We start from the raw sequence: 13,650 nt of genomic DNA on the forward strand, positions 1-13,650 counted from the left end.
TTTAAAAACTGCTTTGATAATAATTAACACTTCACACATGTCATGCAGGAGCCCAGTGTTTAAATTGTTTTATTACTGTTTTTCTTCTCTCGATCAATCTAGTCCATTGTTACATGAAACCCATCCTACAAATAAATAGTATTCAACCATTGACTTCCACTTATCAAAAAAGTTAGAGCTTCAAAAAACAGTGATTACACTATCAACATGATGTACAATGCAATCAGAACAAGTAAACCACTATTTTGCATATGTCTATACATTTAACTGCTCCATGATCTGGAACACAGCAGTGATTAAACAGTGAAGTGGTTAATTCAACCAGTTTGGAGTGTCAAGGTGCTAAATTATTAGTTGTAGTCTGTTAAAATATTCAACAGTAAACATTTTAATTAAAAATATTTTTTTTCTTTTTTTCCATTTTATTTGAAATCAAGATTTCCTTTTTACAATAATCTCTTCACAAGTCTACAAAGCGGTAGGTACACACGGAGTGTCGTATGTATGGGTGTGCATTACTGTCAGTAAGGAGATAAATGCAAGTTAATGTGAAACATCGGACACAATTTAGTGTAAAGTGTGAAATAACTGGTACTGACTGAGGGCCGATACACCCGTCAGGTCTTCCTTTCTTCTGTAGTACGAGCATTGACACGATAATAAGACAGACAGCCACACAGTTCACACATCGGCAAAGTCATGAGCACAACATCCCTTTACCTTTTACAGTGAACTTAAATTTAATTTGTTGAAACTTAGGGTGTAATGAGGATTGTTCAGTGACCTAGATACACATTCAAATGATACAATTTAATTTACACCACACTGCCTATATATACACACGCACACACACGCGCACACAACTTGATGCTTTGACAGATACAAGTCGTTAAAAAATATCACTCTACAGATTTTAATTATTAAAATTTTGTATCTATGATTGAAGTAGCGGAGCTACCTTTCTATATGTCACAGTGTTACCCACTAATATGATAAAGAACGATAAAAAAACATAATAGTGACCAATGTGAAATGTGTAATAATTTTGTTAAGAACTGGTCACACGGGTTTACTGGTGGCTTACAAAAAATAATTAAATAAAATCCTTTGGTAGATTGGTTCCATAGTCATTTTCTTAAAGTTACACTCTACCTGAAACTAAAAAGAAACTTTAAGTTTGACGTTAGTGGAGCTATTTTTGGAAAAGACATGAAATACACTAATATACTAATGTACAAATCTGAATACCTAACACCCTATAAAACTAGGGCCACTTATATATATATATATATATATAACATTAATTAAAATCTTAGTTATTAACGTATACCTGCAACTCAAAGGGGTCCACTGCTTGGATGGACATTTTCTACTCTGTAAGTATATTTACATAAACTGCATTAGTCACTGAACACATTAAACAGTCATAATTGATCTAGAATAATACTTAATTCTGGATGTAGACCAGAAAATTGGCTACCGTTCAGTGGGAATAGGTCATTAGTCAACAAAAGATTGTTCTCTTTTACGCAATGCACCCTAAAGCTCCCACTTCATTAGTAACAGCTAATCATCAATAAAAAGACTTCACTCTGACTGGTAAAGGAAGTGACCATTGGAGGTCAGATAGTATATACAGCACAGAACACTTTGGGAAGGCAAAGTTCTCAAATCAAATCACAAACAAACCAGTTTCACCAAATACACTTGCAAACATGCAAATGTTCTCCGTTACATATTGAGAATTGAAATGAATAGCTAATGCTGAAACTTACCAAAGTGTTATAAAATGATCAAACAAATCACTGTTTGGCTCTATAATTGGCAAAATTGTTTTCTACAAAACTATTGCACATAAAAATACACCTCTCTTAAGAACAATCACAACCGACTTCCTGCTCACATAACAATGTGCAAACTAGTTCAAAGTTTCAACTCTTTGTAAAGTTAAGAGATCAAGCTATCAAAAAAAAAAAAAAGAGAAATTCGCAGCATCACAATTAGCATGATCATATTTATCAAAGTTACTAAAAAGAAACTGCGTATGTGCTACGGGAGTCAGTCAGCTGTTAAAAAATAAAATAAAAACGATCCATTCATCCATTTTTTACGACTAAAGAAAAATAAAAGTCTAAAAGACTCAAAACCATATATGTGCCATTGATGTTACTTTTAGATATGAATCCTTTTTTTTCTAAGTCAAAGCGCACAAATATGGTTATTTTCTCTAAAATGTTTAATTCTAGTGCATAAACCCAACAAGGTGGCTCTTAAAAAGTTACTACTGCACAGATTCACAGATGTACGTGTAGAGTGCAGACATGACAGGGTGAGAAAGGCGTCTCTCCGGCCTCCATTGTCTGATCGTCGGCTGACAGGACTAAGAGAGAGAGCCGCTGGTCCCATCATGTAGGGGAGAAGTGAAAGAGGGAGGAGGGTTCACAGGCGTCTTGTGGGGGAAAATTAATTTGTGGGCGAACAGCTTGGAAACAGTTTTAACTGCCTATGTTAATGTTATAGAAAATAAAGATTTGCGCGTCCATCCACCAGTTAAAAAGCAGCTCCTGGCTGCAAGGAGAATCTGAGAATCAATTTCTCTTTGTCTGAAAATGGGTTATGGCTCCTCCAAGCCCATAGTGCTCCATCACATCTCTTGGTGCATCACTCCTGCCCAAAGCCTTCCGTCTCCTCTATGGCGAACATGAGCTTCTCCTTCAGCTGCTCGTAGCTCTTGTAAGGAGGGAGGTCCAGACGATTAAAGCTGTACAGAGAAAAGAGAAAGAAACTAGATAGGTGGATGTATACTTTATTCATCCCCAGGGGGAAACTTCACAGGGGCATTTTGGCCATTATGTGTAATCCCTGCATTTCCTTTGTGACACAAAAGTACCTCAAAAGATTTTGAAATCTGCTGATAAAAATACAGATTTTCACATAACCTTTTGCCCAGTGTTATTTATGAAACTCTGACTTATCTGGTGAGAAACATCTGTGAAAAATCTGCTAAATAAACACAAACTGTACTACTCAAGGTACAAATATTTTCTTACATAGTATTTAAGCCAGGCCAATAATGGACGGCTTGTGATTGCTTGAATCAGAAATGACTAAGAGGGCTTGGTCATTCAGGTTTAATCCTGCATCTATTTGGAAATTTAGTCACGCTTCTGTGGAAGTAGAATAACAGGACTTACCATGTATGGCTTCGTGGAAGCCAGTTTTCTTTGCCCACTTTCTCAATGCAGAACTTTTGAGGGCCGTTGCTTCCTAAAATAATGAGTAAGAAGCACAAGAACAATTAAACCAAGAAGTCAATTCTGATGCGATATATACGCTGTGAGTGTGCATGTGTCCACTTTGCGTACCCATCAGGTCGGCGAAGCCCCCAACAGGAAGGCGACAGGTTCCCGTGACAAACTGCAGCAGTCTCATCCTCTTCTCGTTGTCCATCTCCTTCACAAACTGTCAAGAGATCATTCTGCGTTAATACCACTTTTAAATCAGACATAATTAATCTGAATTCTCAAGTTTCTCTTTGATCTATAAGGATTTTTTTTTTTTTTTTAAATCTTTGTGTCAATTAAAAAAACTCAGTGTTGAATCCAACATGCCTGAGGAAAAATGTATATTGAGATATCAAACTGCACTACTATTGTGCAATATTAATCAACTGTAGGAAAAGTAGAGCAAAGTGTGTTGCTGTACTGACCTGCCAGAACCAAAGGATCTGTTTGCTGCTTCGGGCATAATGCCTGTAGATGGTGCTTCTCTGCCAGTCCACCAGGTCTATCTCCTGCATCCCACAAAGCATCACCTACAGGCAAGAGGGAAGCAAGATCTCATGTATGGATGATTTATCCCAACAGAAGCAACACTTTCAAGAACCAACACAACCTGAAAAATACACCTTTCCTGCTTTGGTAAAAGTGGGTCAGAATAGGTCTAGTTTTTTCCCCATTACCTCTAATTCCTTAGCGTCAAAGTATTGAAGGTATTGCTGGGGCAAGACTTCATTGAAGCCCTCAAAGAATGCTTGAGTCTGCTCCTCCACACCTCTGGACAGCCTCCACTCTGCCACCAACCTGCAGACATTACAAAAAACAACTACGTCACAATCAAAAATACTTTAAGGAATGAAGGTTTGTGGTTGCTTGGAAAATAAAATGTTAAATTAATTGCACATTATCTCTTGAATGAAGTCATTCTTAAAAAAACATCCTTTAAATGCAGTCACTACTGCTGGAAATAGCCAATGCAGTTTGTTTCGGATCATTACCTTTTCCATTACACATGGCAGAACAATGTTAAGACCTGGTTCACATATAATACTGTCTACAACAGCGTTAAAGTTTGACTGTAGGAGATATCAATGTGTTATACAGTTGCAATTCAGCCTGGATAAGACTAGCAGCAGAGGACGTGTCTGTACCTGATGTATTCCTCCTTGTTTTCCTCAGTTACTTGGACGTTTCCTCCGTCTGGTTTCAGCTCGTGGGTGGTGACCTCCCCCAGGATCTCTTTGTCAACGGAAAAGAACATCTCCAGTCCGCACTCCTCTAAGTTATTATCCCTGCAGGGCAGAGAGTCATTATCATTGTTAACAAAAACTGAATCCACTGATAAGTACCTCCAAAAACATGTATATGTTACATATACAATTTTTGCCCCAAATACAATTTGCTGTTTTACTGGGGGATGTTTATATGCATTTCTTGGCCGCCAAGAGTAACTAAACCAGGTATCGATCATGAATATAACTGCTGGCAAGAAAGCAAATAAGAACTTTTCCTTGAAAAAGAAAAACAACTCTACTAACTGCATTATTATATGTGGCCAGATTGTATTGGTATGAACCCAAATATGTAGGAATTATGATAATTTGGAAACAAATTAATCATATTGGTTAAGAATATGGTGCTTCCATACTTGAATGCAACAATAACAACTCAAAATGAGCGTCTTCAATACAAAACCGGCTGAGGGTACACCACAGTAAATGACCACCCGGGCATTTAAAGTGACATAAACGAGTCTATTCATCCACTCATGCAAACCTTCCCCATTGTTTTCTACACGTCATGTTCTGTCACATCATCAGCGTTCCACCACCCATAATGCACAATGTCTCTTGTGTCCCCAGACCTACTTGATCCAGATGAGGGAGTTGTAAAACTCTGGATCGATGGACTCCAGGTCTTTGAGAGCCAGAGGTTTGTTCAGAATTCGCTTGTAGAACGGCAGGGAGAAACCTGTGTCGATGAATTTTCCATGGAACAAGGCCTAGAAGGGGCAGTTGGTGAATGAATGTATTAAAAACAACAGCCAAATACAATTAAGAAAAGAAAAGTGCAACAGTATGGGGCGAGGAGCTATTTGGTCATTTAAAATATCAAATAAATGAATTCCCTTCTGAATGAGGCATTTATATGAGCCCAGATGTATATTTTCGTGATTTGAGATCATCATATGAATACAATCGTAAACCATATTGCATCATCAATATACATTTTGACAAAAAAACATGATCAATCCTGCGGGACAAAGTAATCATGAAGGTACCATGGCGATGAAGCGTCCTATGAACTTGAAGTACTTGAGGTGATCAGGGTTGATGTAGGACGCAGGGTTGATCTGCAGACAGTAGTTGTCCTTGCCGGCATACTCAAACAAACAGTACATGGGGTTCAGTACTTCATGAGAGAGCAAGAAGAACCACTCCCTGAAAATAAAACAACGGAAGACATAACAAAAAACAAAGAAAAGATTAAGTGGAAGTGGTTGTACTAGTTGAGGGGGTTTGCAAAATGTTGCAGATCGGGTCTTAAATGTGAAATTAGATGACATGCTGTAAATATTACAATAGTTTCCATAAGATAAGGGTGGTGTAAAGAAAAAAATCCAAATGAGAACAAAACACACCTTACGAGTCATACAATGAACACGCAATTGTACAAAGATTCAGTTGCTATTACCTGGCCACACCTCCGTAGTCCAAGCCTTCCTCTCCAGGAAAAATTATCCACAGTCTCCGCCTCAGATCTTGAGGGTGGAAGCTCATGATCTTCGAATGCAGACAAAGAATTACAACCTCAAACATTAACGGAACAATACCGTGAGAAAAAGAGAAGAATTACCTGTTGAAATGAGTCCTCAAACAAGGTTTTCCTGGAGACATTAATCTTAATGTGCTGAGGCATCGACAATTGCTGAGAGAAACAAACCAATACTTGTATTTTAGAAAGTATGCAGGCTTTGAAAAACAGTGAACATTAACTTGTTATCTTTGCACATTAATCAACCAAAGTAGGAGCATTGAAGATGAAGAAAGGTTGAACAATCACGGGAGATAACAAAAGCATTTCAACATTTACTGTGCGGCACATACCTGACACCAGAACCTGAAATATTGCACCTTGGCTTTGAAGTCCCTGACATAGGTTATCTGTGGCCCATTCTCACTGTGGAAAAGACCAAAAGAGCCTTGTTCAAAGTCCATTCAACGAGCACATTTAGTCCATGTATGCACTTGAGGTGTGTGTGTATAATTGTTTATACACGTCCACAAATTAAAAATGAATGTGAAATTGTGCTGCCCCTGTATCACAGAATGCCACTAAGGGATGCTCTAATCAGGCTTTTCATCATCGTCGTAATACCATTGAATGTATCAGTATTTTGTGTCAACATTAAAACCTAATTACTGTGGAAATCGTTTTTTTTTTTTTTTTTTGAAAAAAGGCAGGTAACCTGAAGAGAGTGGTCCTCCTGTAAGACAGCTATTCAATTGAGCAAGTTAAGATTTAAACAAGAACTTACAGTGAGGATTTCCCTGTGCGAGGGTCAATGTAGGTTGTGGTTCGCCTGTTGTGGTCGACAAAGTAGGGAATACCATCTACTGTGAACCTCATCTCCCAACCCTCCGGCAGGGGCTTGTCATTCAGCAGCCTAAACAATACAAACACACGTGAATATAAACATCAAACACATCCATTGTAAAAAAAGATACACATACAGGCACGGGCATACACTCACCCTTGTGTCCTGGGGTCCTCCCACTGTGTCGCCCGAGTCGGGTGATGGACAAAATACACTCTGCCGTTGGTGTCTGTTCTCTTCTCTACGTAACAAACATATTTCATATTCAATTTACTGCGCACGTCTTTTCTGTGTTTTTTTATTTCATTAACTACGGCTAAAACAAATGTCCAAAGCTCAGTGATATTTACCCCAACCATGTGGCAGTGGTCCCAGCGGGTCAAACTCTTTGTTGGCCGTGGCTGCCAACTGGTCTTGGAGCTGAAACAGAGAGAAAATGGGACATGTCCAATGATTTTTTAAATTTGTTTTTACAATAAAAAAGTTTTAAACTGCATTTGTCACCGCATATTAACGCAACGCATCATGACATGTGTAATTGACCTCATAGCATTGTCTTTTCTGTTCTCTGTGTTCACCATGAATCGCTGTTTAATGTACATTATTTAATCTCTGATTTTGTAAGCATGACATCAATTTGCACATTCAAGTAAAAAATAATTGTCCAGACAGGAAGTGAACATCTCAATGTTAAAACCATATCAGAAACTAATTATTCTTCAAAGCAGAATACTTAAATAGATCATGAATTAAAAATAAATGAATGGCCAAAGTGTGCTTTATGTGCAGTGAGGTGAATGTAACAAATCCAGTAACTAATACAGGGCAAACTAATTCTAATACAGCGCTCTCACCCCATAAATGAAGCGCTGGTTAAACTGCTGCATGGCTCCCTGCAGCTGGCTGCGCTGGTGCTGCCACTCTTCATAGTTACGCACAGACTCCTGAGTTGGTCGTTGCCACGTAGTAGTTCGGGTTATGTGGTCGACGTAGTACACCCTACCCATCGGGTCCACCCTGCGCTCCCACCTTCAGGAAAGAGAAAATTAAAAAAACAGAAGGCGGTGTTGACAACGTTGGCCAAATCGTTGATGTGCCCGAGGGCTCCACCTGAAAAAAGAAGTGCAAAATGGACTAGAGCCCACTAAGTGATTTGTACCTTTTAACTGTGCAAACAGAAAATAAAACATGTCTGTACTAATCTGACATCCTTTATATGATGTATGACTTCACACAGTCCAACAGAGTAGAGCAAGAACCACATTAGTATTCACAGTATAAAAGATTCATGAAGTGTGTCGGTACCCTGATGGCAGAGGGTCTGGCCTTTCCCAGGTTGTCCTTTTCTCAATGTGATCCACATAGTACATCCGTCCGTTCTGGTCCGCCCTTTGTTCCCACCTGTAGAGACGATGTAAATGAGTGAGCAAAGGCAAAGCGCAGGAAACAGTAAAGCAAGTAAACTGCTTGTCATTGAAAAAATAAAATACCTAAAACTCTGCTCCATAACACAATAACAAAAAAACAGTGGCTACAGTGAGGACTTTCAGAAATAAGTGCAGCGTCTTGCTTTTTTACCCTGGTGGTAAGGGGCCGTTGCTCATGGGTGTGATTCTGGGAGTGGTTGTGGTCAGAGCCGCGGAGGCAGAGGTCCCTGGTTTGGGGCCACTTGCAGCCTGGGAACATGCTGCTGCTGCTGCAGTTGTTGTTGCCGCTGCTGCTGCTGCTGTTGCTGCTGCTGCTGCTGCTGCTGCTGCTGCTGCTGTTGCCGCCGTCGCTGCTGTTGTTGTTGTTGTTGTCACTGCTGCTGCTACTGCTGCTGCTGCTGCTGCTGTGGTTGTTGCTGCAGTTGTTGTTGCTGCTGTAGCTGTTGCCACTCCAGAGTCATCCTGCTGATTTGAGCATCCACTAGCCGACGCCTGAGAGGAGCCATAAGATGCTGGAGCATCACTCAGCTCACTAGGGGAGGAACTGCTTGAAGAGGCTGGGGAGAGGAGTGGGAGGATGGCAGAGAAGAAAAGCTTTGAATCTGTGAATTCATTTGCAGAGGTGAATTTGGTTTGATTTGGTTTATTGAACACGAGGCACACACCATTTCTTAACTTAAAAAATAATCGATGGCGTACGAATGTAAAATGAATGTTGTGTCAAATTGTAATAGCTAATGTAATGTAGCTAATGTTAAATTGTAAAATCTTTGATATCTAGTGCTTTTCCTACTCGGCGAGGCTGTTGGTCTTTGAGGCGTCGGAGGTGGAGGTCGGGCTGGTCTGGGAGGACGCGAGGTGTTGGAGCCCCCCGGAGATTGGGAAGGAGAACCCGTACCATTGACGGCATGACCGTTAGGTACAATAACCCACTCCTCTGAATCACTGGAAGGGGATGTGTCTCTGCTTGACCTGGGGATCAAGAGAGTTTCTGAAGTTATTTGACAGGTATAAAATGAGTATTTTAAAACACACAAACTAAGAGATTTGAGTCTTCTTTTTTTTTTTTTTACCAAACCACCGACCCAAGATTTGTGCAAAGATGCATGTATATGTAGGCCTATAAATAAAAGTTTACTCCACCTGTTGCCAGTGTCTCCATTTTTTCTTGCAACTCCATTTGAAATAGTAGCTAGAATGAGAAAAATATAAGTGGCATCATATAATAATTTGGGATATTATTGCTGGTTATATAAGAATTGTGAGAAAAATATGTATAAAGAGGAACATTTTTTTCATATGGATAAGCAGGCCGATATATCAGTTATATAAAAGAAGTTGTTAGAGTTGTTTTTAACCATTACTGATGACTATCGGACAAACACTGAAAGGCTAGGAACGTAGAGTCTCTTAACAGAAACTAAATCAATTGATTTTCAAAAATCTTACATAGTTTATGTGCTAAATTAATTTCCGTGGTCAACCTGGTATGGTGGGTTTGTGTGTGGTTCTTTACCATAATCTCTCTCTGCCGAGGCCAAGGTGTCTGGGTCTACCTGCATCCCGTCCAGGCAGACCGACAGGTCACCTACAACATCTCGATGGTCTCTGTCAGAGCACAGCTGCAGCGTCTGCACAACCTCAGATACTGCGTAGGGTACAGAATACAGTGTTAAACAGGTGCTTATAGTGTGCCAGACAGACATCACGCCTCATCACAACAAAATGAAAACAGATGTTGCTGAGGCTGCACTGCAAATTACCATTAAATGTACGTACTTTTCCGAATCAAAAATAATTTTCCCAAGGAGGGCCTAAGGAAAATGATTAATTATTCCCTTTCAGTCATGATGGTGAGAGTATGGGGCTCTCTGGCAGTGTCAGTCCCTCTGTCAGCTCAAACCACTTTAGTCACATGGGGTGTAACAAGCAGCATGGCCTCCAGGGGCTACTGGCGAGGTTTCTTAGAATCTTTTTTTACTCTCTGCAAATGAAAGCGAAGCCGCTACATAGAACATTGACCCGTCTTTTATGTCACATGGTTTGCACATGCCGAGATGGGCCATTGTATTGAAATGTAAACACAGTCCAAGGTAGTGGAAGGTCATAGGTGAGATCTAAATCCCAAAGAGAACTTGCATGTTGTGGTTTAATCTTATTAAAGCCCCAAAAAGTTTTTTTTAATAAACACAGGCAGATACAGTATGTGCTCTTACACACATGTGCAGAGTCTACAATGTGTGCAACATCTGCCAAATACTGTACATCATGTGGCTAATAGACATGAACACAAAATGGATACTGAAAGTGAGATTACAATGTATACAACTTTTTATTACCCTGAACTACATGAGCCATGTGGTGGGAACTTTGTCTTAAATACCTCTTAGTATTATGCGGCACTCAACCCAAAAAGAGTTGACCAAGGAAAGTAGTGTGAACTCACGTTTCAGGTCGTTAGCCTTAAGGGTCTCTCTGATCTCCAGCATGGCCATTCCCAACAGGATGTCTGCTTTCAGTGTCTGGTGGCTCCAAACACGAAATATCAGCTTGCTGACCGGAGTAACAATTCTGTAGGTAAGCAAGAAAATGACCAGATAATCAGCATCAGAGAAAAAGATTAAGGAGGGTCTGCACTAATGCTGAAAGGATTCATAGTCAACTATGCTTTAAGTGGAAAACAATAAATAAGGATTAGGATATTACTTTTTTTTCCTCTTCACTTTTCATATGTTGGGGGGAGATCTACTGTATCAGGTTGTTTGTTTGACATCACTGCAGTTTTATATACGACAAGAAAGCAATTGTAAGACATAACTTCAAGGCTTTAGGGTGCCAGGGATAAGATACATTTAAAGATTTGAGAAATGATGCTACACAGTTTTACTAATAAAATGCCCCTGAAGGTGGTGTATTAGTTTCACCAGTTACTTGCACATTTGTACAAACTGGGCCCTATTCCAATGGCACAGTTACCACGATAAGGTAGTTTGTTTATCCTTATTGACACATACATACTAACTAAAATGAGAACCCCCTCTCCCCCCTCCACAATGTTGTATGTAGACTAAATGTAGTTTAAATGACTTGTATGAACTATTAAATACTTGTATGAACAACTCACACATCATCTGATAATTGAAAAGCCAATGTCTTTCTTATGACAAACACAATAGTCATACTCACACTGTGACAGCCTGTTTCCATTTAGGACTGTGTGTGTTGTTGCACTTCTCAGTCCTCTTTGACTGACCATCAACGGTTACCTCAACATAAGGGCTTGGACCAAACCAGTTCTTTTTGTTTTCCTTCAGCTTAGCTGAAAGCACTGGAGAGGATAAAACACCAAAGTGAAATTGTTGGTAATATAAGTTTCACTAGATCAGAAGTTGCATTGGGTGTAGATGCAACAACTTGCTAACACCATGAATATGAATACAACCCACAGATTCCTGTAGCTTTCTATACTGGACACAACAACAGTCAGTGACAGCTAGAGGAACTTAACACCCCATAGCCTTTAGCTTCATATAGCTCAAGTCAGACAGTACTGAAAATTTGTCCAAACTGTGTCTAATGTTTGTTGATAAACGGGCTTACAAATATTGCAATAACAATTGATAACTTACCTGTGACTTGTAATTGGGCCTTCATGGTTCATCCATAACACTGCAGCCTTGTTTGGCTACACCGAAAGGATCTGCAACAACCGCAACCAGTGACATCAGGTGTAAACATGGGACACTAGGTACTTACAGAAAGATTAGGCGGTTAGGTTGCTACTTTCACTAGAAAATATAGCCTGTCTTTACATGCTACAGCAGGTATGGATTGATGAGACTATCTAACCAGACAAAAGGGCACGAATGACTGGTTTACATTTCTGGAGGCGTTAAACGAGTTTGATTGTGGCGATGCCAAATCAAATACCTAACTTTTGATATTCACAATAAACTCGAAGCAAAACATGTCGGGTGAACATCCTTTATAGTATGCATATAAAATAAACCCTGGGAGCAATTTGTACATAATTCTTACAATGAATAATAACACTGAAAAGCATTGCCGTTATTCTTTTTGCCTTACGGAGGCCTGACTCGTCGTGTAAAGTATTGTTTTTCCAACTCTAGCTATGTGGATTTAAGTTCATTTTAACGTGCAAAGATACAAATTGCACTCAAATGCACGTTTTACCCCTGACATGATCATCCGAGCTATTTCAAGAAACCGCCATGAAACGTTACCATAACGGAAATCCCATCCTTAACTTGGTTTAATTAAGACTCACTAAACCTTCCTTGCTAATCTCGAGACAACATCCTTTTGACAGCACAATAAATCCGCTTATTTTAAACACTAGACAATAAGGGTAGGTCACAATTGCACATGCAGCTTCTAAGCAGATACTAGGCAGTGAGATAAAGTTGTTAGAGAGGCTACGTGCTGCCTGCTGTCTGCAGCGTGAAGGCAGCTACGTTACAACTGTAGCCTAATAGCGTCTGTCACGTTAGCAAAGGGGGTTAGCCAGCAGGAGATTTGTTGTCAAGACTACTTCAAACACTGCCCGTTGGAAGGGGAACAGCGTTGACCGTGATATTGCAAAGATGTATTATTGGATATATTCTAAGTGTTATTTTTTGTGAATAGCAGAGAGAAATCGAGAAGTTCCACCACCTGGAGACAACTTTGTTCGCCGACGTCCTGTGAACGCCGACGCTCAAGCTAACCGTGCGTTGAGTGACGTTAGTAATGCTAACGGCTCACGGCTCCTCTAACCAGCCGAGAAAAGCTCACCCAACTTGGCGAGAGACTGACCCGAGGTGACCGTACCTGACAGAAGCAGACGACAAAGGGCTAACCAGCCAATTCCGTTTCAGCTCTGCCTAGGTTGTTGACAGGTAGCTGCCTGCCATCACCACAGCCTCGCGTTCCGCTAGCCAGGACAAGATCAGGTGTTCCTGTACGAGCTTTTCACAATAAAGTGTTACCTTTATTTAAAACGATTGTTTGCATTTTGTTATGTACTGTATTTTTACAAAATCTATAATATACTATAACTATACATCCAATTGCAAAATACATCCAGGCATTCTGCTCAATTTAAAGACGAAATTATTCTTGGCCTGTGATCAAATCCCCCAAATTAAAAGTTCACCAACTAGCTTTTTTTTCTGGAGCTTTCAACAAAATCACAAGAACTTCATCAGCAAACTGAAGTTGCTCAGTTTTCATGGATGGTTCAGTACTCGTGGATCTGATTCACAACCTCAGTAGCTATTATGGAGTGTATTCGTGGCACTTTTAGGGCTGTGATAACTTATGGAGAAGCTATTAACTACTACTATTT

The 13,650-nt window shown here is 39.9% G+C and overlaps 1 protein-coding gene across 2 annotated transcripts; it reads right to left on the bottom strand.

Annotated features, from left to right (window-relative positions):
* Nucleotides 1–57: 57 nt before the first annotated feature.
* Nucleotides 58–13,262, bottom strand: itcha (itchy E3 ubiquitin protein ligase a). 2 transcript variants are annotated; one of them, XM_068594041.1, is made up of 24 exons: nt 13,134–13,262; nt 11,933–12,054; nt 11,490–11,631; nt 10,750–10,874; nt 9,820–9,951; nt 9,447–9,495; nt 9,097–9,275; nt 8,455–8,860; nt 8,182–8,277; nt 7,731–7,905; nt 7,227–7,296; nt 7,033–7,117; nt 6,817–6,945; nt 6,386–6,458; nt 6,135–6,206; nt 5,973–6,061; nt 5,560–5,719; nt 5,147–5,280; nt 4,430–4,570; nt 3,962–4,082; nt 3,710–3,814; nt 3,366–3,462; nt 3,195–3,267; nt 58–2,761 (listed from the first exon to the last, which is right to left on the bottom strand). In XM_068594041.1, the coding sequence occupies exons 2-24, from the start codon at nt 11,955–11,957 to the stop codon at nt 2,662–2,664; spliced, it is 2,778 nt and encodes a 925-aa protein (XP_068450142.1). In that variant the 5' UTR covers nt 11,958–12,054; nt 13,134–13,262; the 3' UTR covers nt 58–2,661. The 2 variants fall into 2 exon arrangements, with proteins under 2 accessions (XP_068450142.1, XP_068450141.1); XM_068594040.1 differs by having other exon boundaries at nt 11,933–12,003; nt 13,134–13,256.
* Nucleotides 13,263–13,650: the final 388 nt, after the last annotated feature.

The sequence above is a fragment of the Clinocottus analis genome, unplaced genomic scaffold, assembly GCF_023055335.1.
Source record: "Clinocottus analis isolate CAN_PGR_092001 unplaced genomic scaffold, fCliAna1.0.p SCAF_3, whole genome shotgun sequence".
Lineage (NCBI taxonomy): Eukaryota > Metazoa > Chordata > Actinopteri > Perciformes > Cottidae > Clinocottus > Clinocottus analis.

What these genes read in the sequence shown, in the direction of transcription:
- itcha (XM_068594041.1), bottom strand. Translation starts at nt 11,957, where the DNA reads ATGAAGGCCCAATTACAAGTCACAG. An exon ending in GGCCCAATTACAAGTCACAG is followed by an intron (nt 11,632 to 11,932) that starts GTAAGTTATCAA and finishes TATCCTCTCCAG; the next exon opens with TGCTTTCAGCTAAGCTGAAG. An exon ending in ACCAGCGCTTCATTTATGGG is followed by an intron (nt 7,297 to 7,730) that starts GTGAGAGCGCTG and finishes TCTCTGTTTCAG; the next exon opens with CTCCAAGACCAGTTGGCAGC.